The sequence below is a fragment of the Melanostigma gelatinosum genome (genome assembly GCF_949748355.1).
Source record: "Melanostigma gelatinosum genome assembly, chromosome: 7".
Classification (NCBI taxonomy): Eukaryota; Metazoa; Chordata; class Actinopteri; order Perciformes; family Zoarcidae; genus Melanostigma; species Melanostigma gelatinosum.
Genome location: NC_136640.1, coordinates 18,821,569 through 18,849,560, shown reverse-complemented (window position 1 = coordinate 18,849,560; position 27,992 = coordinate 18,821,569). Strand labels below are relative to the sequence as shown.

At 42.3% G+C, this 27,992-nt stretch overlaps 1 protein-coding gene across 1 annotated transcript; it reads right to left on the bottom strand.

Annotated features, from left to right (window-relative positions):
- Nucleotides 1–1,916: 1,916 nt before the first annotated feature.
- LOC306779521 (rho guanine nucleotide exchange factor TIAM1-like) lies at nucleotides 1,917–24,315 on the bottom strand. Its single transcript, XM_079271475.1, has 26 exons — nucleotides 24,288–24,315; nucleotides 23,282–24,203; nucleotides 21,906–22,362; nucleotides 21,289–21,461; nucleotides 20,836–21,060; nucleotides 19,208–19,393; nucleotides 18,028–18,174; nucleotides 17,800–17,874; nucleotides 17,277–17,447; nucleotides 16,912–17,016; nucleotides 16,405–16,486; nucleotides 15,993–16,079; nucleotides 15,106–15,318; nucleotides 14,496–14,593; nucleotides 9,523–9,708; nucleotides 8,174–8,242; nucleotides 7,679–7,804; nucleotides 7,474–7,582; nucleotides 6,279–6,458; nucleotides 6,054–6,172; nucleotides 5,860–5,968; nucleotides 5,690–5,748; nucleotides 4,911–5,016; nucleotides 4,698–4,785; nucleotides 4,398–4,570; nucleotides 1,917–3,465 (listed from the first exon to the last, which is right to left on the bottom strand). Exons 2-26 carry the CDS (start codon nucleotides 24,191–24,193, stop codon nucleotides 2,918–2,920), a joined length of 4,803 nt encoding a protein of 1,600 aa, XP_079127601.1. The 5' UTR covers nucleotides 24,194–24,203; nucleotides 24,288–24,315; the 3' UTR covers nucleotides 1,917–2,917.
- Between the last annotated feature and the right edge of the window lie 3,677 nt (nucleotides 24,316–27,992).

Here is a 27,992-nt window from a genome sequence, read left to right as displayed (position 1 = left end):
TTAAAAATATGATGCAAATGGAAGTAACTGAATACGTAGAAAGCTGTAAGTTGGTGCAGTGGCACAGGAAGTAATGTAGATCTACAACAGACTGTGCGCCACCTGCTGTACGTAAATGTGACTACATATTCCTGGCCCAATAAGATTGAGATATTTTAAGAGATGAATTTCATGTAATTCCAGATTCCTTCCCCTGCTGTCACATTTAATTCAGTGTTCATTTTTAGATTTAAGATGCAGAAATCATCACAAGCCTGATCTAAGTATGTTACTTGAAAACAAGTGCATTAGCAAAGCAACTCTCTACCATTTCAGTGTCATTTAGTCATTCAGCACTGCTGCCGAAAAAACTACAGCACAGTGAAGTGAGCTTTCCTCTTTATCTGAAGAGCCGCAGCTTTTGTGGTGAGGGTGGTGATTGACAAGAGTGAGGGGGCTGGTGGAGGGGAATGAGCCTGGGTGACGGAATGTCCACAGAACTCAAAGACAGAAAAAGAAAAGAGGAAATTGGTCTATTGGAGCCATAGCTCATAGTGTCTAAGGCATGTGCAGCCATGCCTACCTCATGTACAGCTTTAAATTGCTGATGAAATTGGTCTTTGCCATAATAGGTTGAAAATGTAACTACAGCTGAAGGAATGAGGAAGACATGCGTCTAGTCTACAACTCAAAATAAACTTAAATGAGGGATGTAAACAAACAAAATGCCCTGCATAATGTCGCATCACCTGTACTTAACAGGCTGCCTAAAGCAATCTTTTAATGAGGGTATAAGTGATGCAATGTGTTGTTATTGTCTTGGTCTTTTTCATACATACCTGCCGAACACTGAAAGTCTGCAAGAGCTTTATTGTTGTTCAAAATGCAGTCCCGCTGCTAAGCCCTGGACATGCCACCTGTAGAAAGATGTCATCTCCCTTCATCAGCTGCGCAATTGTCTAGTGCCATTCAAAAAAACAGGGGGTGGTGGACACTTTACAGAACACAACACAATAGCCCTCCAGTAGATGCCATTTTGGTGAAGCTTTGTTTGTCATCAGGGATCCTGATTTAAGTTATTTGTAGGGTTGTGGAGCAAATATACCAGTTACTGTGTCCTTCAGTCAGTGCTGCTGAGGGTCTACTTCTGAACACTGTTCATATTTGATTATGCAATTTCTCTGCGATTGGCATGATTTTACTTTTATTTATTTAAATTCGTTTAGCAGTGTTTATGACAGATGAACCTGCATTTTATCTCTCAAAAATCAAGACTTTAGACAAAAAGGAGCCGTGGAAATCACAAGAGAAAATTACAAACCGACCCTCACCAAAAGACACTTAATATACAATAGTGATACAAATATTCTCCAGAAGTGGAGTGGAAGTCCATGAGCATGGCTCCTCATTTTCTTATTCGGCCCAATGTGTTCACTTTAACCTTTGTGTACACCACAGGATCTCCCATTTCTTTACTTTCGTCTTGACATTTCTAAGCTGATATATGCATGCACACGACTTTATTTTCAAGCGAGGGCATATGCCTGAAGTGAAAACTACACAGATTAGACATTCCTTAATCCTTCTGTAGCTCCCTCACCATCATTCAGGCACCAATCAGTCATGGCTTGCAAACACTCGAAGTGGTTATTTTAAGATTAAACTTCTTCGATTAGCTACTTAGTTCCACCGTTCTCAGGCATCTGAGCGCACTGGGCATTAGTGTTTTTCAGGGAAGATGTTTAAAGAGCTGCAGGAAATGAGTTGGGCTGTTTAGGAAAAACACGCAAACTATGAGAGAGGTGCTTTGAATTATAAGTAGGAAACAACTGTATTTATTATGATATCAATACATTTTTCTATATACAGTAATAAAAATGCAGTCTTAGTAGCACAATGAATTGTTTACAAGTATGACTTCTTTCACTGTTCAGGCATACTGCAAGTCTTTCCCCTTGATTGCTTGAGCAAATTTGGACTTTCTTTGTGAAAAAAATATGGTTACTTATGTTTACATATGAATAAATTAAAACAAAAACATTGCTTTGTGATCAATTACTAGTAAACTGTTTTTGAACATACAATACCTTTTTATAATAACTGGTGTGCAAATCCTCTACAGAGTGTGCACGCTGAGAATGAAACATTTAGCATTCTTTAAATGGCAATACTGAAGAGTAAAAAGGAAAAATACAAGAAAATGGTTTCACAGTAAAACATAAACATGAAACAGCTAATTCAAGTAAAACAGGATTATGTTAAGTTACAACTTATTTAAAAATCCCCCCTAGCCTCTGTGCAATAGGGGCTATTACATAATTCCACTGTTAAATGTAAGAACAAAAAATATTTCCCAGGCTAAAAAGAGCTTTGTCTGTAAAACAAGAGATCAAAATCATATATTTTACATAACTCTTAACATAACAAAACTGTTACCCAAACATGTCAGTGTATAGTCATGTGGAAATGTACAAGTACAGTAAACTATGCAAGAAAACAGTCCATTGCAGTTATTCTATTTCTTTAAGGACAAATAATATACAGCCCTTAACTATGATAACATCGCTGAGTCACACAAACAAAACAAATATTAATGTTCTCACAATTTGGCAACAGCAGGCAGGACTATATTATGCTGCCCAAATGTACAAACCATGCCAATCAAAGCAACTGATTAGATTCCATGATTGTACCATTGGTTCATCTCTGAAAGCTTACACTTGACTTCTATGTACCAGCATTTGATTTGGGATAAAGCTCCCTCGTTCTTGATTCCTGTATCACTCCACTGATGGTTTTACCTGTACAAAAAGTATTCAGCAATAGTAAGGATAGAACCTCTACTAGCTGTGCAATCGATGTCAATGCCCATGCATTGTGTGTGAAGACTGATCTTTATGGAGCCCATGTAAAGCTGTCTGCCGGTCCTCTTCAGCTTTTATGTGCCACAGTCTGGGGACGAACCAGACTGCTGCCTTCTTACCCAAATCTCATCCTTCTCCGTTTGCTTTTGATCCTCCACGTTGTCATCGATCACGGCGCTCTGCTCGTCTGTGTTGGACAGCGTCACGTCATCAGGTGTTCCACTGGCCTTTGCGGACTTAAGGCTCTCGTCCTCATTGGTTTCCTCACTCTCCAAGGACAAAGCCATGACGGGGGCCTCCAGGTCGACCTCAGCGGACGAAGCTCTGGGTGTCTGGCAGAACTCGTCATCGTCATCACTAAGGATGTCTGTCTCCTTCACCGCTTCCGGGTCCTCGTATTCTTCTAGGTCGAACTGTTCTTCCACCCAGCGGTCTGTGTCACCTGCTAACACAGGCTGCTGGAGCTTATCTGGTTCGTTATCCTGCTGCAGCTGATTTGAGTCAGGCTCCTGTGGTGAAGCGAGGTCCTGTCCGGGCTCGCCGTCAAAAACAATATCGGTGTCTATAGTGAAACGGTTGCGCACCAACTTCCTCCTGCCTAGAGTCCTGGTTGGTGCAGATGCTGCAGAAAAAGACGAGGTCAAAAGCTTTCACTTTAACATCACATTCGTCATTTTTCAGATTTTGAGGACTAGATTAATAAAAAAAACAAGGTCCATTGATTAATCAACAAATGAGCAACAATGTATAGCACAGTATAACAAAGGTTGTCCTGTCTGGACAGGGTTGAGTATAACTATGTTATGAAAATATTTTTATAATGCATTGAACCTTTGTTATAATAGATTATGTGATTATAATGAACTTTAAGTAGTCATTGTTTTAAGTGGAAACAAAATGCAAGTGTACAAGAACACACTAATTGTTGTAAAATACATTTTGTAAAAACTTTACTGAACACAAACAACCACTTCGAGTAACTTATCAAATGATGATGCATTATAACAGTGATTACAATGCATTATGAAAAGATTATAATTTATTACAACTATGGGAATTATAATACACTGTGATCCTGACGAGCAATTATGACGTATTGGTGCTTGACCTTATAAGTCATTATTAAATGCTTTATATTGTGCTACGAGTGTTATAAAAACACTCAAATATTCACAATTATTTATAAGTACAAAGTACTGTAAGCACATCATAACTCATTATAGACATGGGCGTCATAGAAAGTGTTACTGATGATTCTTAGTTACAATTACAAACTATGAATTGAAGTTAAAAGCATTAAAGTCCAACTTCAGAGAATCTTCTCCCGATGGTGCCGGAACAGAATAACTAAGACTTTTTCCAATAAAAGCTTGAATGTCGGTGTCTCGCCACATTAATTCAATCTTTAAAAGGTGCTTTAATCTGTAAATAAAAAGTAGACATGTTTTGTTCACATTATAACAAAGCATCCAATGTGTGTCTGGTAAGAAAGAACAAATCTGAAGGTGGACACTTGGAGCTGTAAAGTGAATGTAGCCACTGACTGGTATTTACCTGCTCTATTTATGGCTGGACGGGCTCCCTTCAGGGCAGAGAGGCGCTTTCCACCAAAGGGCACATACTGTTGGTTGAGGGGTAAACTCTCCGTTTTTAGGAGCTGCCTGCGGTGCTTTTCCCTCAAGATGGAATGTACTGTCTTCAGAAAGTCTTTTCTACTCTCTGGAGAACTGAGGGAGATAGAAGGGCACGTTCATCAGTGTGTCACTCTGTAGATAGCAGCAGATAGGACTGCATCAGTGTCACACAAGCTTTAACCTCCAGTGGAATTCTACCTCTATTGGAGGAGACCCTCACCTACAGCACAGCTGAAACGTCCTCTCTGGCCTTCCCTCTGACTCAGACTTTGTGTGGACAATCTCACACACAGCCGAGCCTTCACCATCTGAGGAAGTAATCGACACGCACACATGATCTCATGTACAGAGCAATCTGGTGAGAATAATCATTTCTGGATTTTGGAGAATATATTTTAATACAGTGCTGTAAATTATTCATTGACTTGTCTACCTGCATTGGCCAAGGATCTGACTTGAAGGGCATCAGTTGGGATCATGTGACGATATCTGAAGGGATCCTTTTCTTCTGAAGATACAGAGACTCGATGGGAGCCACCCTACAATCATTGAAACAAAAGAAAATCTGAAATTATACTTGTTAAACGAGCTGTTTCCAGTTCAATCAGCCTTAAGGTTGGTTTAACGCGTGACTAGGGATGGGAATCTCTCGGCACCTCACGATTCGATTCTGATTGAGAGGGCTACGATGCGATTATAGATTCTTGATCCATCAAAACTTTTATATACACGATTTATTTTTTATTGCTGTTTGTCTGCTATTTTTTTAAACACTGCATATTTGTCATGATTCAAAAACAGATGAATTTACTTCCATTATCTGTTATTAATTCAACAGGAAAATAAATAAAATTGGGCCTGTAGCAGCATCCTCCTAGAAAAAACACAATTCAGCATGTTCTGAGTCATGTGACATAACATAGCTGCTCTTATTCACAAGTAAATAATATAGACTTCTCTTCAAACACATCCTCCAATTATAGGCAATGAGCATTCGGCTTTCGTACACAAATAACGCTTTCTGGAACATGTGGTAAAACTATACATATAGTGTTAAAGTGCACGTTTACGGTGACACAAGATGCTGTGGTAACAGATGTCCCGCATAACGCGATACTACCACCTGACCCCGCTTTCCTCAGTGACTCCATGACGTTAGCTTTGGGGAGGTTGTAGAGTACCGTGTTGCTTCTTTCTTCTGTAAAAACATACCATTTTCTTTTTCTGCTTGGATCCCTCCTTGCATACAAAGACCACTGCCATTTTGAACACTAAACGGTAATGGGAAAAAAACAAACACACAAGTTGTCAATCAAAGCTTAAAGCATATGACTTAAACCTACTCATTACATAATCATGGAGGGAAATCATCTCTGACATACCAAATGTGGCCATCTGGGGCTCTTTCTTCCATTTTCCTAAGGAGGCAGGGGGGTTGATCCATGTCACACTGGTGTGGAGTAGCAGATCCCCCATAGAAAGATCAGCCACCTAGCAAAAAACAAAATATCAGCAGTCACTCCACATGTACTCTTTCTATGACAGAACAGAGCCAAGCCACGTTTGCCCAACCTACCTCTTTCTTTTCACCACTCTGCTCAGTGATGAGCAGATCAAACACTGCTCCGAACTCCTCATGGATCTTCTGCATCTCGTTGATGTGGCTAGCAACTTTGTTCATGGCTTTCATGGCAACTGCAGACAAGCAGAAAACACGGATTGCGTTGAATTGTTGCGACCGTATGCATTCTCTGTCAAAAATGATTTCATCTTCTCAGTCAGCCTTGTGACAGGGTCGTACCATCCAGGTGGTAGTGCTCCTCACTGTCTGGGTCTGTGAGCGAGTAGAGCTCCTTCAGCAGGAGGGGATACTTCAGCACCCTCTGGATGGGTTTGATCAGGTATGACTCCAGGGTGGAAGAGTGCTGCTGCTTCGGGTTGCGCTCCTCCAGGAAGGCCTTGAAATCAGGATCGGTTTTCGCTGGAATGACCAATAAAACACTTAATGCAACACACTTAGACATTTTTTTTTTTTGTCCTTTCCACAAATGATTGGTGTGTTGTGTTTCACTCTTTGGGCTACCCATTTTATTTTATTCAAGGCATGTTATTCACAGTAATAAAGCTTGTACTTTTGAAAATGGAAGTTTATGTTGCCTGATATTCATGGCATTAACATGTTGGTCTTGTCACAATCAGGCTTTGCCCTGTGTGTTCTGCGTCTTTGTGTGTTTCTTTCTGTAGCTCCTCACTCACCTAATCAGTTCATTCAGTGCACCTGCCAGTCACACTCACCTCATCAGTTCATTACGCTCACCTGCTCACTCTGCCTCCTTCACTATTTAACCCCTGCCTCACACACACACACTGCCAGATCATTGTTTTGGGTTCCTACCTACCCGCCCGTTTTGCTCGTCCTGTTCCCGGTCCTGCCTGCCCTGCCGGATTTTCCCCCTCGTCTTTTGTCTTGTCCTTGGATTCCCTGTTTGTTTTTGGTTATTCATTAAAACCCTTTTTCACTACACCTGACTGTCTGCATTTGAGTCCTCATCATGCCCCGTGACAGGTCTTGTGCAAACCCAGAGCCAGTATTTGATTGTTCTATTTTACTTTTAGCATTAGAAACAGCCATAGACCGTCAGTCAAGTCAAAAGGACTGAACTGTTTCATGCTTTTGGTAGACAAGTCATTTTATCTAAGAGCATGCAACCACAAGTGGGCAGATATGACTCATTGAATGTATATACAGCAAACAAAGCCATTAAGAGCAAACGGGAGTGGGTGTTCTAGCGAGAGAATAAAATGTTGAAAACCGCTTATTTTATATTATACAATGCTGCTGGGCTTTTAGCCCTCAGAGCCACCAGCTTCAAAGTATGCAAAGGTCAAATGGACAACTGTCTGGCTGACAACTCTGCAGAGCAGATTTATGGAGCCTTGCAGGATATGGCAGATGGTTAATGATTGAATGTTGCCCAAAGAGTACATTTACTCACCCTTTACAAGGACCTTAGGGACTTTGGTGTGGCTGGCGCAGAAAGCACTGTAGATTTTAAAACGGTCTGCATAGTACAGGAAAGAGCCTCCCAGGGAGAAGAGGATTTTCTGTGAAAAAGGGAGGAGAAGTTACCCAACCAGTAGTTATAAAAGACTTTATGGGTGTTAGTAAATGCTGGTTGACGGTCATATCTTTTGGTATACCTTAAACTGATCCACTCTCTCCAATTTCTCTAGATCAGGAACAAGTCTGGTCCCGTCTTCCAGGGTCTTGAGAAACTCGAGCTGAAACTCCACCATTTCTAGCAAGTTCCCAAATAGTACATCCAGCTGGTGGAAAAGGGTATTTGAGCAAAGCCAAAAATCAATGGTCCTCATTAAAAAGTGTTTTTAATATCCATTCAGTATTTATTCATATTTATCAAATATAGTCCTTATCTGGTGCATCCAATGTTAGTCCCTTGCTACAGTTAGCGCATGGAAACACAATTAAAATAATCAAATGAATTTCATCATTACAAGTACATGTCAAACATCTCTCGCAAACCTCCCTCTCTCTCTCATCATCCACCCCTCTTGTCCTCTTATACGGCTACTCGTCACATGATTATCTAACCCTCTTTTCTTAGAACATTCAAACAGTGTTGGCATTTAAAAGCAAACCATATTTTAAAGGCTCACAGGGAGCATTTGACATACCTCATCCTGCGTGAGGAAGGTCTCTTTCTGGAGTGGGGTTAAATATCTCCCGATGAGGCAATTGAGATCCTGCGAGAGAAGAGTGAGTTATGTGATTGATTATGCGTGTGATTCAGGGTTACCCAAGTCATTGTGTGGATAACAGACAAAAACGCAACTTTACATAAGGCTTAAATATTCCTCACAACAAAACTGAATAAGTAATTAAGTTGCAGGGATAGTCTGAAAAGTCAAACTAGATCAAGGATAGAGGAGCTAGCGGATTCACTGAAACAAAAGTGAAAGCAGGTGTTTGGAAATTAAATGAATGACTGTGGCTACAGTTCACTGAAGCTGATCTGAAGAAAGCCGTTGAGATCAATTAGTAGTTCTGCCAAAAAAGTAGAACTAGCCATCCTTTCCAAAGAAGGATGGCTAGCCTTACAAAACATTGCACTGTAATTTACATGTTTCTTCCTTTTTTATAGTTGATCTAATAATCAACTCAAGCAACCTCCTAATAACTTTCAAATTACTGGTTTTAAAGAAGAGTAGTCTAAAATAAAATGTAGTTATTTGTTAGTTAAAATGTCTGCATGGAATAGACAAAATTATGTTTAATCTGAAGTATCTTAATCACACAAATATAACTACTTGTAAACTTGTGGGTATGAGTAAAAAAAAAAAGAAAGCCCCAAGCGGGCAAAATCATGTGCCCAAATTGGTCACAAAAACATTTTTTTTTTAAGGTTTTAAAGAAATAACAGCAATATGTCAGCAAGGATACGATAGGTGTGTTGCCCACAGTATTTGTCAAACACCGACCTTGCCTTCCATTATTTTGTCTACTCCTATATTACAGGAGCAGTTAAGCTACAAAGTCCCACTACTGCAAACTGCACACAGAGACCCATTCATTGCATGTCTGTTTGACATGTCTGGGTAATTAGAACAAATAGGCCAAGTCCACCAAATATCAAGCTATCCCCTATGAAGGTTGTAAAATACACCATGAATCATACATAATGTGATTTCTATAATACGTATACATGTGCCCGCTGTAAAGAGGTATAACATTTTAAATAGCCTTGACATTATCCCATTATATTCCCTCTCTAACCCAGTTATTCAACAAAGCCACATTTATAACCAGGCAGAAAAATATGAGGCAATATCCAGGGAAGGGCACAGCTGTGTCCCCTCATATCTCCTGGGACACAGAGATAAATATGGATCGGTCTTGTGGAACAGGTAATGTGTAGGGGCTAACCAACCCGAGGCAGACAGAACATAGATCGATGGATAAGAGGAACACACGCTCACTCACACAGACCCAACTGCCCCTTATAAGTAAGATGAGTGATACGTACTTTGACATAGGTGCGTTCAGTCTCCACGAGTTCGCAGATGACTTTGCGGAGCTTGTCAGCATCGGACAGCTGTCGGAGCGTTGCAGGTGGTGGGAAGGGCGAATCCGGGCTAGGCGAAGAGAACACACACTCCGTGGGATTCATGTCATGGAGACTGCGGCAGAAAGCAGCGACTTGTTCTGTACTCTACAAGAAAATGAGACCAAAAAGCGTAAAAATTTGATGCAATTATGTAACTCCAACCTCCTCATAATAGGACAAATCGATCAGTCAGTACAGAGCCAGCACCTCAAATATTACCTGCAGGTGTGAATCATAACTGTGCACAGTGAGAGCCTGGAAAGAGGCAGCTCTTAAAAAAAAGTAATTTGCACTAATTTGGTCTATTTTCACGCCGTCATAACAATGACTCTCCGCCTCTCTCTTTGTCACTCACATCCCTCATTTCCCTGGTGTTTTCCTCCTACCGACGGGTCGGTGGTGTAATGATTCATCTCTTTCACAGAATCAAAATATACACACAACAGTGTCTGTCCACATACAGTATGGGTTGCTGGGGAGACCAGCCCTGATGTGCATTAGACTATCATTTTGGACAAAAATAGACTCCGCTCAGCAACAGCCCACACGGCTTAACAGTTACTCTGTTCGCAACAGGCTACAGCCTCACCAGTCATAACAACAATAAGAGCATTTCGGCTTCTCACATCAATACAAACACAAAGCAAAAAAAAGAACTCCATTCATACCCATCAAAATGTTATTCCATTTCATGAGAAATAATAGAATAGATGAAATACCTTTTATTTTAAAGTAGGCAACAAGGATTGAAGGAGAGCGTTGCAGGGTATAAACAGTTATATACACATAACGGGACCACCCGCAGGTACTGACACCACTGAGTGCATAACAGTGAGCGGACAGGTCTCTGGTTGGTATTAGAATAACTTGTATAGGTCAGAAAGAAAAGAAGCAATGTATCTCGTCACATCCACAAGCTCCTCTGGGAAATAAGAATATAACCTCCAAACAGCTGCAGCAGATGGAGCGTTATTACTCTCGGATACAAACAGTCTTAATGATGATCTGAGCTACTCGTCTATTGTCACTGCTGTGCATATACACATTTGCATTGTTCATATAACTGATGGACGAAATGTTTTTTTCAAAACCTGCACCAATGAGTGGACACTAGGTAGAAACAGTGATAGGTTAGATGACATTCACTTAGATACAATGAAAATAACAGTGTTATCCAGTGACAGTCACACATCTTCTCATGCATCTTTGCAAACGACAGTGTTTATCAGTGTTTATCAGCATTGTTATACAGCCATATGTGAGACATGACAGCAGCTTGTCCCTCTTGGCAATGTCCCCAAAATAACCAAGCAGCTCCCAGATCAACAGATGAACTGGGAAGTGCTTAAATGCCCTTAAATATAATAAAACTCACTGATGCTAGTGTAGCTAAATGTATAGTTAAGGAGCTGCTGCAATAGGCATTTAGTCAACTTTTATGACTTTGCTAATAAAGTAATGTTAGAGTACAACAACTTACAATACCATTTAGCTGCGGAGAGGGTTAGGTTTTAAAAAGCCAAGTTGCCTGACAAAGATATTGCCCCGAAACATCCCTTTATTAATACATTTACCGCTGATGTGCGGAATGCAGTACGTTTTTACACAAACTGTAACGGGTGTAGTTAGGACCCAGGAGCAGTACGACAACACCAGGACTGGTATGATTTGAGTTCTTTATTTGAAACACACGACAGGCAGAATATTCTCTGGAAGAATCAACGACAGGTTTCTTGTGGTCAAGGACAGAAGGGCTGAGTAAGTTACCAGGACAGAGGCAAGGCGAGGTAGTCCGGGACAGGCAGGGTCGGCAACAGGGAATCAGTCCATGAGTGAGTGCGGGAAAGTTGAGCATGAATGCAAAGAACGATCTGGCAGTGAGTGTGTCTGAGGCAGGGGTTTAAATAGTGAAGAGGCAGAGTGAGCAGGTGAGAGTGATGAGCTGAGCGTGACTGGCAGGTGCACTGAATGAACTAATTAGGTGAGTGAAAGGTGGATAGAAGTGACAGAGCTGTGACACAAACAATCAGCGCGAGCGATCCTGTCAAAACAAATATTGAGATCTGCTTCCATCATACATGTCTCATCACTTTTACTGATGTGATGATACTGTACGTTCAGCCCAAATGGAACTGCAATATGACAGCAAAGAAGTTAGACAGACAAACACACTCGACAGAATAATGCATTCAAATGTGCAACCCCAAAAAAAGAAATGGAATACCAAGAAAAGAGGAAAGAAAATTATGTAAATAAATCAGATTCTTTCCTGCCCAATTAGTCAACTGAGCTCCACCAGTTTTACTCAGCCTAAAAAGTCCATGACAGTTCAGTCACAGTCTTCACAATCGCAATCTGGACTAATTAACACCATGGCAGCTTTGGGTGCATGGACAGTCATGACATGGCAGAGAGAAGAGAAAGAACAGAGAGCGCGGGGGAGATCAAAGCCTTAAATATCAAATGAAAAGAACAATTTGTCGATAAGAGGGGCTGTTGTGGGTATAACTAGAAATAAAACGGAGATGCCAGAGACGAGCATTTCCACTAACGAATGAAATATAGATTAAAGGCATGTGTCAAAGCATGAAGGCACTCACGATGAGTGGAGAGAAAATTCACACGTCTGTCCTCTGAAACTGAGATAAGCAGAAGATCACAGCTTGAGGTGCCAAGAGAGAGAAAACTCTACATGACAAACTACCCTGACGTTGTTGCAGTGACTTTGACTGTTGCAAAGTCCAAGTCAGCTGTAGAGACTCAGCTCCTGCATACAGCGTTTCATTTTGGCATCCCTTGGAGCACTTCAGTGATTATGGGGAAATTCTGCGACACAACAGTGACTCACAGCTTCCTCTTTTTTTATCTGTAGCAGCAAAGAGGAGGTATGAAACAAGCGCTGAAAAGGAAAGGTGTTTTACGCTCACTGGAAAAAGACAACAGCAGCTTGCCATCTATCACAGCACTAGCAAGAGCTAGCCAGGTAAAGAAAAGTGATACAAGGAAGGAATCTCACCAGATGAAGCACGTCACAGATGGAGTCTGAGGAGCGCTTGCTGGGTTTGCTCCACTTCAGGACGGACATAGCCGAGTGCAGGTGGACAGTCAACGCCAGATAAAGTGCCAGAGAGAAAGAGACTCCAGTCTTAGTAAAAAGTCAAGTCTGTACTGTGCCTCTCCAACACATGTCTCAGCCCCTTTTGTCTTTCCTTTTGTATTAAAAAGAGGAGAAGATGCTTGTGATGAAGGATGAGTGAAGCTGCTCCGCCTCCTCCTCCTCCTCCTCCTCCTCCGCCCACCAGTGCCTACAGCCTTCCAACTCCCCTTCTTTTCACCCTCAGAGTCTGCTGTAGTTCTGTCACTGATATCCTGCTCCTTTCTCGCCCTCTCCCTTCTCTAAACTCAGGCACACAGTGTGAGTGTGAAGATCTGGCCAGCATTGTAAATGAGTCTTGATAATCCTCCAGAACGGCGAGAGAACAAGGGAGCAGGAGGGAAGGAGTCTCCTCCTCAAGGTTATGGTGGAAGAGGATTGGCTGGGTGAGCGACACCGCAGTACAATAAAAATGCAGGTTTCAGGAATGGGGGGGGGGGGGGGGGGGAAGAGAGATGGGGAGCTGCACATGAACAGGCTGCAGTGGAGGGTGAATACAGGGACTGGTGTGGGAGATTTTGCAGGAAGAAAATGAAGAGTGGTAAATGTTTAGGCTTGCCAAAATGTATTTGATAATAAGTACCGTAGTAAATGAAATGAGTAATGAGTTCCACAAGCCCAGAAACGAGCCCTTTTTCAGATCAGCAACTGAAAGAAACATCCGAGTAGATTCCAGGACTTACGTAACAATTGTCTCTCACGACTTTGATGTGTCCTCTTATCCTCGTTTTTTTTCTTCTTTGAAACAAAACTCTTTGTCGGTGTTGCTATTGACTGTTGGAACATTTGTTGCAACAAGAAGTTCAAGGAATGGTTTTGACAAGGGGAGCACTTGTCAAGCACAGCCAAAAGGTTATAATTGGTTATATTGGATATAAAGGCAAGGCAAGTTTATTTGTATAGCACATTTCAACAACAAGGTAATTCAAAGTGCTTCACATGAAACCATTAAAAGCATAAAGGCAAAAGTAAAGGAGATTTAAAACATACATTGAAACAATAATTGATGTCTCCCTGAGACATTACGCTGCACGCAATCAACCATACACTGCCGCAATTCTGCAATTACTCGCACACAAACCACGTCTGGAAAAGATCTCTGCCGATCTGCGTTTCATAGTGTACGCCTTGCACGAACTCGGTCCCGGAGGAAATGGCGATATATTGTGCAGTCCTTTTAAAACCATTAAAAGCATCAAAACATAAGGCAAAAGAAAAGGAGATTTAACAGCAATTAACAACAGTGTAAGAAATAAAATACAGTAGTAAAATGCAGAAATGCAGGAAATTGATAATATATTAATTGAATGTGGTTCAATTAAAGGCAGCAGCAAACAGAAAGGTCTTCAATCTTGATTTAAATGAGCTGAGGGTCTCAGCAGACCTGCAGCTTTCTGGGACTTTGTTCCAGATATGTGGAGCAGAAAAACTGAACGCTGCTAAAAGCGGAAATAATTTTATATGTAGAATAAAACCTCTGTGTGTCACGAAAGGAAAAGAGAAACTTAATGCAGATTTGTATCTAGAAGAATTTTCTTGCTTTCCTAAACAAGATTGAATAAGCCAGTTACAGGCTGTTCCAATGCGCTCATTTCATAATAAAACTGAGTTGAGGGGAATGGTTTGAAAGACAAGGACAGGACACAAGCACACCATTTCAAAGATGTGTTGTCAGATGTTTTTATGTCGTGATACTCAACCGGACTCCACTCAACGATTCATAAACTGGTGCTCTTACCTTTCTGCACTGAAACTCACTGAAGATCTCAGAGTCGTCGTCCAGGCTGTCTCCTGAGCTCTCGAGCAGCAGTCCCACCCCGTCGTCCAGAATCTCCTCTGCAACAAACACAACAGTCATGTATGAGCTTCATGAAGCACTGTACAAGCAGCGTACAGTACATGAGAAAACATGTCCTTGCATTGTCATTTTTTATTAAGATTGAAGACCTTTATGTAAAACCTGATGACCTTATCAAACTGATCCACAACGTGGGGCTGTAAAACACTGCTGGCAGCTTCCCATCCTTCCTAATTATGACCCTGTAGATTCACCGCGTTTGTATAAATGAAACTGCTGTCACGAAGGACACAAGCGTGAAATCTTTTTTGACTGCCTACTATTGCCTTTCTGGTCCATTTGTTATTCTTTTAGCTGATTACAGGCCAGCTGGTTTGGCAAACATGACCACACTGTGAGTAATTGATGGCTTTAATACACATAACTCTTCAGTTACCTCGGCTTATCGGACCTGTGAATGGGCCAAGTTGCACCTTTTGGCATGCGTTGGGGAAACAAAATATTACGAAGGTGGATTTCATGTCCGGCAGTATTTGACGGCGCTTCTCACCTTGACTCTGGGAGAAGATGTCCGTGTATAGATCCTCCTCCGCATCGGAGCGCCGTGGCGGCAGATAGCAGAGCTGACGGCGCTCCACAGAAGGCAGGGTGTTGACTGTCAAAGCCAGCGAGGCTTGAGAGAAAGCTACCTTCATGTCGGAGAAGTTGAGACTGTGAGAGTCTTTTCCGTTCAACTGGAGTATTTCATCCCCTGCATTGAGACCTGAGAAGTGGGAACATTAGCTTTGATTAAATGTCCTGCCTGCCATGTGTGCATACACTGAATTAAAAAGTATCTACTTTCCCAAATATCTCATTCTCAAAATGTATTACCGGTAGAAACAAATAAAGTAAAAATATAGTACTTTGGAGACCATTCGTTGCACAGTCAGTATTATTGTCTTTGGCTTTCGGAGCCAAAAGCATGGCCCACCTCTCTATGCTCTGTAAAGTGTCAGCTGCTGAGAGAGTGCAGGTATCTCACTTTTATCTGCACTATGACCAACTCCAGCATTTGAAATGACTCAACCCTGCAGTATAACTTCATGAGGATGATGTGAAGCAGCTGTGGTGGGGCATCGTATTTTGCATCCTTCACAAAGGCCAGTGAGAGGCAGTGTGGCTATGATTATAGTAATCAATGGCCTTGAGAATTGCTGTATTCTCTGAAACATTTTGGAAAACATGCGCTAATGCATTTCTAAAGAGATGTAAAAAAGTCCATTAACCTTGATGTGTGAAAAATGCTCCGTTTTAAAAACTTGTAATGGAACAGAAAAACAGCCAATGCACCCCACACTCTTTTTCTTTTGTCTCTAGCTGTAAATCATCAGTTCACAGACACATATTGAATGTATTTGATGGGAGTTAATTTAATGGAAATGAAGTGTAATGAACCTTTGGCGAAGGCTAATCCGCCCGCCTTCACATCAGTGATGTAGAGCTGCTGCACTCCGTCCTCCTCCACCACTGAAATGGAGAAACCTGGAGGAGGAAAAGGAGAGGCAGAGAAGAGAGAAGAGGTGGACTGAGAGCGAGACTCTTATATAAAATACCAGAGGGATTTGTGCAGTACAAATGGGAATAGGCTAAAAAAATTAAATAAATAAAGGGTGTATAGGCCAAAGAATAGCAATTATTTCGCTGAAAACAACAGCATTACATATGCAATCTTTGACATTGAGATAAGCTGAAATTTTTTTTTTTATATATATATATATATATATATATATATAACACATATATACATATATTATATATTATAATACATGCAAAAGAAAATACACTGGATCATTTAAATGGCTCCTACCGTAACCGATCATGCAGGATTCATCTCTGTCAAACTGGATTACTTTTGTAATTTTGGAGCAGAGCTCAATTTCTTTGTAAAGCTGTGAAGAACAAGAAGAAGTTATTATATAAATCATGAGACGGCCTATTTTATTCATATTCTGGTGGGTGGGTTATTGACAGCATGGAAAAAGAGTGTTCATTTTCTGTATTCTAAGACAAAGCAGCTAGCAGAGTCTTTTATGCAGGATGGTCTATGACGTGTCATGATTACATGATGGAAATACAAAAGTAACTACAGGCTTTCCATGAATAGATTTATGTTTTGATGCATGGTCCTCCCAGGCAGGCATTTCTCCAGAGATGTGCAATCGAAAGGATAAAAATACAAAACCTATTAACAATTCACAACGATAGGATGCTCCTATGTTCTGTGGTTTTTGCCGTGCAATCATTGCCGCCATTTTTTTACCTTTTTATAATCTTGAAAAGTCTGGTGGCGAAGGAGAGATAAGATCAAACATACCAAGTCACACACATCCTCTTCTGGTTTAGGAATGTAGAATTGCACTTGGTTTTCGATAAGGAATTTGAGTCGCAAGTAGTGCTTGGTGGGATCGAGCTGGTGAGCCTGTGGGATGAAGGAAAGAGGACATGGAGCGGATTAGAGGGTAGCAAAAAAAAAAAAAAAGTGAATTGAAATAAAGATTACAAACAGTCAACTTCCTGACCGTGCATAACTTCTATTTCTCGAGTTTAAGGATGTTATGAGAGGCCAGACCGTAGCTTTCATTTCAAAAGTCTTGTGCTTTCCAAGTGTCTTTACATCTTTGTCATGCAAACATCGCTGGAGTGAACTGTGGTTCAGGTCAGGCCATTGGCCACCGTTACCTTGCAGATGGTTTCCAGAACGCACAGTGCCGACTCCCCTGGCTGGATGATGGTTAGCACTGGCTGGTCATTTGGCAGACACACCCAAGAGGGGGTGAGGTGGTCAGGGACCCAGATATCACTTTCCGTGCTGGGCTGTGGAAGGCTTTTCACAGTTCCATCCTCACTTTTCTTTGAACAGAGACATTAATAAGGCTTATTCAGTCAGCTACTTTAGTACAGAATCGTTTTTTACTATGTAAACATGTTTAACTGCAAAGTTTGGTTTCAATTAAAATGGTTGATGATATAAGATTTAACAAGTATGTTCTAATCATTCCTCCCATCTAAATATATTATAGTATATTACATTTGCTTAAAAAGAAAGAAAGAAAAACTATTAGCCATTATAGTTGTAGCCTCTGGGCCTCGAGATAATATTTAATTAACGTCAGTGTTGACTTATGATCTAGTGAGTAACTTCCCACTTGTGTTTGCCCTCCAAGTCACTGTCAAATGTATGCATACAGAGAATCCTCCTTACTGTATTGTCCTTGGTGGGATCCACAAATACGCCATCAACAGGCTTTTTCACTAGCTCTTCGCCATCAGCAAAGACCTGCTGGGTCAAAAAAGAGGTGAAGTGGTCATTACTTAAGCAGAGATGTGGAGGATAAATGCTTGAGGAAAAGGCTAAATGTAATATTTTACTGGCCAAGGCAGTGCTATTGATTGCGTTGAAACTAGAAAATAACTGTAAAATATCGCAGACCTGGTTGATACTGGGATGGGCTTTTGTTTTTTTCTTTGAGGTAGTGTCCAGACCCCAGAGGGAGGAGAACCTGCTCTTGCGCTTGCTGCAGGAACGAGACATTGCCTGTGTTCGCCGTCTCACTCCGTTCTCTGAGCGAGCTGCCACCTGCAACAATACAATGACTCAGTCAGGGCTCAAAACAGTAGGATTTATATAAGCAATACAGATGTCACCAGACTGAGGAGGAATGAGAAAAGGGATCGCATGTGCATCAGCATGAAGTCGACATACAGATACTGGGCTGTCATAACTATTTCACACACAAGTACTGGGCTCATGCAGGTTCTTACACAACTTCATTTTTAGGCAACTCATTTGTGAAAATAAGCAAGAGTAAAAAGCTCTTTCAATGATGTCTTGTTTTGTTCTGTCAACTTGTGTCATTTTTGGACGTAGGGCCGATGCAAGTATTAATGGAAGTAGAGATGAGGAAATTAGAGGGGGAGAGAAACAGCAAAGATAAAAAAAGAGAGCTGTTAGAGTGTCTTTTGTTTGACATCCCAGCCTGCGATCTTGCAGCTCAAACACCAACATGCTCCACAGCACTGCGTTGGTGGTGCCTCACTGATCTGCAAACATGTCTCTAAAAATCAAATCGATGTTTTCCTGTACTACCGGTGCTTTTAGCTGTGTAGCACACAGTACAGCAGTGGGAGGCCAAAACTGAACCAAAACGTCTTCAACAGGTGCCCTGTGTGAGACCCAGGCTCCAAAATATTGCTCATCGTGGAAAAATGTGGAAGAAAAAAATTGAAGCAATGCATTTAGGTTCTAGAATCAATTGCCCTGCCAGGAGACTGACCTGGTGTACTTAGAGATGACAGTGTGTGTTTTGAGGGAGATGCAGTACCGAAGGAACTTCTAAATATAAGGGCAGTGTAGTGTTAAGAGAGATCCCCCCCACAGCTGAACGGTTACAGGTTTGATCCCTGCAACAGCTATAGTTTGTGTTGCTGAAGTATACTTGAGCTACACATTGGCACATTGGTTCTTCAAATATTCACCTTATTCGTGATGTCTGCAGATAAACGCATAAATAGAGGTAAAACTAAGATGATATGTAAAGAGTGTATCGTGACGATTCTTCATAAAGCCAGACTTAATGAGGACCTTTGATAAAGATGAAGATGATATTTACCAGTGCATGGAAGGAAGACACAGAGAATATCCCCAGACGGCCCATTGCCAGCTTGGTGGGACGAGAGGCAACAGCCAGGAGGCGTTTGGGGTTGGGCAGCTCTCCACCTTGCAGACTGGCCAGGTAGCACCGGAAGCGGAATAGATCCATGTGAAACTGCTCTAGGTTCTGCTCCCACAGGAAGATCTGCAGAATGAGAGGGACACAAATAAACATCCAGTTAATTGTTCATCGGGGCTCTAGTTTGTCAACTGCAGTCCAAGCTGGAGTCCTCCTCTCGCCTGGAGAAACTCTGTAACCAGTTTACTCCAAGTGTTGCCAACCTGCGCTCTCCGTTCCTAATGGTTTGATGTTTACTGGGGCAGTAGAGCCGTACATTGTGATTATTCACCGATCCGTCCCCACCCAGTCACGGTTTTGAACTGGTGTTCGGAAGAGGCTGCCAGTGCCATGGCAGAGGGCTCTGTATCACTGCCAAGTAGCCAGAGACGAGAAAGAAACAATACTGCACATTCCACTGGCAGATAAAGGCTGAGAGCGTTTCAGCTTTCTTAGGAGCAGGCCTATATCCATTCAGCACTGCACAATGTGAAACCTGACGCTGCCAAACAGAACCGCTCCAACCACGCATTACCTAACTGACCCAAAAAAAGGCCATTTAATCTCCCTTCTCTGTAAACAGACCTATTAGAAGACAATACGAGCTTTGCAATTAATTGAATGAATCAACTGATGCCAACGGCATACTGGTTTGAAAAACAAAACAAAAAGCAATCTAATGGCCGATGGGTGTGTAGCATCAGCAGCCTCTAGCGGATGATACCTCTGAGATCTGTTACTTAATCCCCTTGTACCGCTCCCTGCTTCTCTGACCATCTCCAATTCATCCGCCATTCTTGCATCAAAACAACTGACTGATATTGAAATACCTACTTTCATGTGATACCTGTAATTAAGCAAACAATGCGTAACTTGAATAGGTTATGAAAATAATAGCTGTTATTGTCACTACAGCCTTAGACCAGAGTGAAAAACAATCTTGAGAGCTACCCTATTTTGCAACAGTTGTGTCAACAGTCAGAAAGAGGAGCAGAAGCTTGATGAGAGCTCTTGTGTTGATGTAATACGCCATGTGTTTTTCTACTACTTTACTAAATCCAGACAACCCTTTGTCTGTGGCCTTTTATCACTCCCGCCGAGCTTGTTAAATTTCTTATCAGCTTAGAAACGTTAGGTGAATGGGTTGATTTACAGTCAAACTGGCAAGCTGCATGCAGTACTTTTAACCTAAATTGAATGACAAATAAATAATCTGACTCATTAGGAAAATCTAAACTCATTTGAAGATTTTTTTGCTGCAGATGTGTTTTCACATTTAAGGAATCGGCCCACTGAGTGGCAACAAAAGTAAGGAAACCCTGAATGTAACCTGCATTAATAAGATTGCAAAAAAGAATAATGACTGTGTATAATTTTGGAGACAAGTTTTAATATTCTTCTGTGAAGTTTTCTTGATATTCTACTTCCTCAGAGGGCCAATCAAATGTCCAAACTCTTTCAGTCAGGATAATACTTCTTAAAATCCCACATAACTGCCTGACATGCGGGGAACGAAGGATAAAACCTACTTGATCCAGGATTGTCTTCCTCTTCTTGGTGTCAGTAACAGCTGACAGCTGCATGTCTCCCATCTTCTTCATCTTCTCGTCCATGTCGATCTTCTGCTCCAGCTTCTTGATCTCTGCGCGAAGCAGGCGCACCGTGTCTTCTCTGTGATGCAGGCGGGCGACGGCAGTGGCACATGCCGAGTGGATGGCCGTGATCCAGTTCTCCAGCTCTGTCTGGCTGCAGGTCTGCGTGGGGACAGACAGGGAAAGGTCAGAGGTTGAACAACAACAAACGGCTCCCTAACATTTGAGATAAAAAAGCTCTCTATTTGCTTTTCCTGAGTTGATTCATTGCTAATTATTATAGCAAATCACACTTGAGAGAGCATGAAAGGAAAGAAAACACTACATATAGGTCAAAGTACTTGGGAGAATTTGCACCTATTCACAGACGACATTTAAGCATTCTCTTACCTGAAACAGAAAAGCGTCTCCCAGGGAGTTGCTGAGACAGAACACAAAGTCCTTTTTGGGATGCTCGGGTACAGCCTGGAGAATACTGTTCTCCACCCAGATGGCATGCTTGGGAATACTGTTGTTGTCGATCCCTGAACGGCCATCAGTCTCATAGAAGAATAGAGTGCAACCTGGAAAACCAAAACATCTATTACACACATGCATAATATGCTAATTGGCCGCATAAGCTCGCGATGGCCCAATCTCTAGGAAAGGTGAACAATGACAATCATGTTTTGTTTTTTAGAGCCTGATTTGCTCAAAGCAATTTCATTCTGCTCTCCAGTGGCCAAATAAAAGTAGTGCAGCATGGCTGATAAGTCACCCAGGGAGGAATCATGATCATGAGATCTGATTTGATTTCAAGCCCAGTCAATGGCATACAATGAGGCTTTCTATCATGCTTGAATTGAAGCTTGGTTTACTCAGCTACTGTAAATTGAGGTTAGATTCGATTTGAAGTATTTCTGTATGTCAGCAAAAAAAAACGGTGTCCCGTGTTATCTGGGCTGTATTAATATTGAGCTTATGGAATAAAATGTAAATGTTATGGACACATTGAGGGCATAACAAACCTTTCAGGGAAACCCAGTAACTCTTCCACTTGCGCCTTGTGGCTGACTCCACTTTCTTGTTCTTCTTATGTACGAGGAAGTTCTTGACGGCAAGCCTGCCAGCTTTACGCACCATGCCCTGGGTGACGCTGAGCAACGGGTCAGACTGGTAGGTGGAGCTCATGGTACTCTGCTCGTCACTCAGGGCGGACCCTGCCTCCTCCAAGCTCTCCGTCTGGCAGGAGCTCATCTCCAGTTCTTGGCGAAAGTTCTCGTACACGCCCTGTACACACTCGCTGGCCCCACCGCCACTGCTGCTGCCACTGTCGCTGCCAGCGAACATGCTCCTGCCTGCCGCCGAGTACACGGAGAAGGAGGCTGACATGGTCTTGTAGCGTCTGGAGTGTTGCTCTGCCTCCACAGTCACCCCATCGATGCCGCTGTCCTCGTACTCACTACCCTCTCCGGCAGTGACATCCTGCGTCGTGGCAGAAGCACAAGACAGGTGAGACGGCGTGGCAGCCACGTTGTCTTCATCACTAAGAATGAAGCCTGTCAACATCTGCTACCCTCACTGACGACTAAGCTGTCTATGTACATACAGCATGGAGCCATTCTTCTAAACATGTTGCAAAAACTGTGAGTAAAGAGACCTAACGAGAGTCCATGGGTTGCTTAATCCTGAGGTTCTGCTCAAAATGAATTACTCGCAGCAAAGCGTCTGCTGTTGTGCGAGCGCAGCCTGCCCTCCCTGTGGCACCGCAGGGTCTGCCCTCTCCTACCCACATAGCCAAAGGCTCCTGGGAGATGAAGGGGGCTACACTGAGCTTGGTACCTCCATCTGGTCACATGACCCAATCATGCGCTCCAGAGCTCCTTTCTCTAGGGCTGACGGTGCCCTGCAGTGACAGGGCCACCACACACATTTTACTGTTACACTCTTCCGCAGGCCTCCCCCAATTATCATGACAAAAGGCCGAGGCATTCCAAACAGGGAGTGACTTTAAGCCCTGATCCCTCCCTCTCAATCTGCAGTCTCCTCTCCCAAGAAAAACAACAGTTTCATCAGTGCTCCCCTGACATAAGTGTTATTTTTTACATTTAATCCGTTTCGGCAGCGTATTATCTGTGGGGTGAATGCAGCAGAGGAAACGCTCGGACACAATGGGAGGACTAAATAAAGGAGGGGAGCTGTGTTATTGATGATGCCACCAGACCACATTAAGATTCTGCACAGTTTACTCTGTCCAAGGAGCCTAAAGGAGCCATGACACAGCTTTAACAGTTCAACTTAAGAGAGTGTCAAGAGGACATGAATACACTGTTAACACTTTCATGGATACAGGAAATGATTTGTTCAGTTTTCTATGAATTGAGCCACTTGCTCTACATCTTACCTGTATAGTCTGTGCCCTCCTGCCCTGCATACTGGCACACATGGCAGCTTGGTGGCTGCTCAGGCCTTCTGAAAGGCAGTGGGAACGCCGGCAGGGGAGGGTGTATGCACCATAGGTGTTCCCATCCTCCTCTGATGGGGAGATCATCTTATCGTCCTCACCCTCTCTGATAGCCCTGTTGGCGTCATGCCACTTGGCATAGCGACCGTGGGGTTGCCTGCGGGCAGGGCACTTCTGGCTATACAGCTCGTCCAGGGAGTTTGCCCTGTCAGCTGAGTCCGTGGGGCTGGACTGCAGGTGTCCTTTGCAGTCAGTAAAGTCCCTCTCGTTGGTCGTGTCTATAATCTCCTCCGTGCTTGTCAGGTGCTCTTGGCTGAGGTCAGACAGTGAGAACTCCAGGCTGTCATCTCGCCACATGTCTGCAGACTTGGACCTCTTTTTCTTGAAGCTGACAGTGTCCTTGGAGCAATCCCGAGTTTTCTGAAGGTACGTTACCTCGCCTGTGTACGCGTTTTCATCCTGCACCTCCTCTGCTGTGGGGCCAGGTAGGGTTATGTGCATCGTATTCATGTGCACAGAGGGATTGGCCAGGTCATTGTGAAAGGACACAGGCCGCAGGTTCATGGCCACACGGTCCACCCAAATGGGGCTTCCAAAGTCTGGGAGGATATTCGTTTCATTGAAGGGCTCCAGGCCATTGTCAGCCAGGGATTGTGGGATACTGGGGGTGCTACTTGAGCGTGTGCTCGTTTCAGAATTCCTGTGCTCTATTTTCCCTGATGAAGCATGTCGAGAGCGTCTGGACTGTTTGTTTGAGATGCGAAGAGACCGAGACATGTGCTTACGTGACAAATAGCCATGTTCGTTACGGTAAAGGGCATGGTCCCCATTCTGACTCTCAACATTTCCCATGATTCAGAGGCTGAAAAGAAGTAGACAAAGTGTAAATTAGCTCCGAAAGAACACAAAATCAAATCAAAAGACAGAATTGTGATGGTTAGTCTACCTGCAGGATCGCGTTGAATTTTCTGGCATTTTGTTTGTCACTGGATCTACGGACAGTTTGGTCCTTCAGTTGCTGGTACGATCCACAAAGCTCTGAAAACATATCCAGATGAAAAAATCATATCAAATTTGTAATGTGCTTTCAATTATGTATGCTGCTTATGGATAAATACTGGCTTGTGTTTTAAGAAATCTGCAGCCTAAATATGGAAACGTAAACATCCTTTTTTTACGCGTCCAGAGCGGCCTTTCATTGGCTGTTATGCAATCGTCAAAAGACAGAATAATAACTGTATCAGCACTATGTAAGCAAGATACAATAATGATCAGATGAAGCTAAAGAAGTTTGATCATTTATCAACTGGAACTATGAGGATAATTTAAGAAACTACCTCTGAGGGGAAAAGATCATTGCATGATTGCTGAGGACATACAATAGTTATTATGAAACACCTCATATGCCTTCATCTTAAATGACTTTGTTTCACTGATCAAGTTACCTGTAATTGTATTACCAAGCATTTATTAACTGTGTGTACCCTATTACAACTTCTTCGCAAAGTCCCTGTTCGAAATTGCAAAGTGACATGTGGCCAGCACTGACTTTCCCCTAAAACAACTCCGACGCTGGTCAGAAAAAAAGAAATTAGAAGAGAGGAACAGAGGAGCAAATGTATCTCGATCCCAGCATTATTATTGTGTTGCAGACAGAGGAAATGATCCACTCATCCCCATTCAAAATGCACCGGGGTCGTCGTGTGAACTGGAGGGGACGTAATGACAGTATGACCACTGTGACAGTCAGAGAGAACATGAGTTACTCACAGCGTGAGCCGTCCATGTAGCATTGTTGGTCTCAAGCGCATTAGAAAGGGCTGTGAGGAGAAGGGACAGGGTCATACGTTTTTTTTCCATAATGCACATTTGGATTTATCTACCGGCCTTTGGGCATGACAGCCTGCTCTGAAAAGGCCCCGTTCTGTGCCTGGGACCATCAACAGATGGAACAGAAGATTAAATAACCACATTGTTACTGTTGTTCCTCCTGATGTGTGCTCCCCTCCTTTTAGGACAGACCCTTTGGGGGGGTGCACTGTTTTTGCGTGTGTGGCCGCCGTAGATGAGTGGGAGCCCAACACTCTGCTGCTGCATGCACTCTGGCTTACTGTGAAGAGGGGAGTTACGTAAACTGAAGCTGACCTCGTTTCTCTACCTTATGTTGCTCCCTTTCCTTTCTTCATTCTGCTTACTCATCATCCCTCACCAGTACCGCAATGCACAATGTTTGATGGTGATGGAAGTCCATTCATATAACCCCACAGTTTATTGCCAGTTTCATTAAAGCCTACTTAGTAGAGGAAAATAACAAAAAAACAAAAGAGGGGGGACAGAGCTATGAAATGCCACTGCACTCATTATAGGAGACAAGATTCGCAGAGTGGCACAAACATTATGCCAAGGGCTACCTCCCGGGTTGTTTGTACTCTTTCCCACATAGTGCCCTTTATGGTTTCATATGTCAGGTGAAAGTTTAATGGCTTTGCAGATGTCATCCCTGGAGAGAAACAAAAATGTCCTGTGTGTTTTAGCCAGATCGTCACTCTGTGAGGCCTACGGGGCTGCATAAAACTGTAAATACAATTTTTAAAAATCCCTTCGAGAATGTTTGACGGCTTTAATGGTCAGTATTTAAAATTGAAGTGTCTGCTGCTTACAGGGGAGCTTTACTATGTTGCTGTGCTCTATTTGATAATGTTCTCTCAGTGGTTTAACGTTAATATGATGTGAAATTGGCCATAAATTACACTGTTTCAAGCAGCGATTAGGGGCTTGAATAGTGGAAGATTTGGTTTCCTCAGCCGGTACAGTTAAGGCAACCCACTGTGATCTGACCTTGGATTTTACGGCACAACCACATTTGTTTGGCCCTGAAATATGTGAACCAGCTGTTCATAAAATATGCCAAAATGATCTTAAAATAGTGATAATGGAAATAGCTGATAATTCTGCAACACTGTTTGTGTGCAATAAAACCCTTTTAATTCTGTGATTATAGACGTATACTGTCCTTTACAATAGCTGCGGCAAAGTCAGAGAAAACTCAAAACCGAATAGAAAAGAGGGAAGTAAATGTGTATAAAATCAACTGCCAAACTCGCATGAAAGCACAGTCAAATTGGTGGTCCAATATGGGCAATATAGGTCCACTATGCTAATATCGAATCAGCACTTTCATAGGGACAACAGATTAAAACCAAACGGCACAAACAGCTCGTTGTTGAAAGCCACTACATCATGATTCGTTTGAGATGACAAAAAGAGAACACAGCTCTCTTTACAGTACAATACTTTTGCAGTATGATCCATGATGCATCAGCAAGCTACTTTGGCCCCTTTCATGGAGATAACGGATTCCCTCTGAGCATCGTCATTTCCACCAACGGTTTTAAGATGCAAGAACACAGATAGTTGACCTGGAGAGCTCTTAGGAATATAGATGTTCGAATGAATATGCATGCATCTTCCAAAATTTGACATACACAGATTTTACTGAGTCACCAGAATATTTAAATAAAAAGGTTAAAATGGCCTCAATTCCACAACACTGTGTTCTCTGAAGCTACAATGCTGCTGGTGCACAGAATTCATCATCACATCTATATTATTACATGATAATGATAATCCCCAGGAGCAGCCAGTGGGTTCTTCTAGAAATACTTGCTAACAAACACGAGTTTGTTCGTGTCCCGGTCTTGTCTCGTCACTATAATTTCACTCTATGCAGGATACTTTTCTTTAATGCTTTTGAAATTATTAGTTACTTTTGGAGTAAGGTTGATATTTCTTCTATTCTCACAATGCTTTAAAATTAGAGCAGGAAAATGTTATTTAACCATGAAGACGTTTTAGGTTTGGTTCTCACCCCAGTGGCCAAAAGCTGGATTTATGGTACGAAAGACTGATTTATGCCCGAACTACTCCAATTACCAACAATGTGGATGATATCCGAGACTGTTTTGGGAGAGTCGTGTTCATATTTCCATTTCATGTGCCGTTTGTCTTCCCTGAAATATGTGACAGGTAGATTTAAGGTTGTTTTGTTATTAAAGACCACTTAAAAGCCCCACGTTATATTTGACAAATACTTGGGCCTGTTGGAACAGGAACAAGGGAAATAGTCCTAACCCCCACCTGCTCTTCTTCTCCTTTGAATACCCAAGGACAGAAATGTCAAGTAGCTTGTATTATTAGAGGAAATTATGAAAATACCTGCCCTATGGCTAAATACCCAACCTATTGACTTTCAAAATAAGGTAGAATCTACCGACAGTGTGAAACACCTGGTCACACATTCCTATACACATGAGCTCCATGTACAAAAAATAATACTATAACACCGGAGTTACTTAGCGACATAACACATTGGAATCAGACACATATTGTGACCGAATATACAAACACAAATAAATCTAAATCCGGACACGGTCTGATTTTGACTCTTTACGTTGCCGTAACTCCTGCTAACACATTCCTGTAATTTTACCTAACTACACTGGTGAAAGGAAAGCATGCACCAGGCCGACTAGTTACAAGCTCCAACACAAAACCCTGTAATCTGAACACTCCTGTGTCTAAAGATAATCACACAGGTAGTTGTAGAGGAGGGCTTTACCACTGAAAGACTGCTCTCAAGACAGCTCACGGC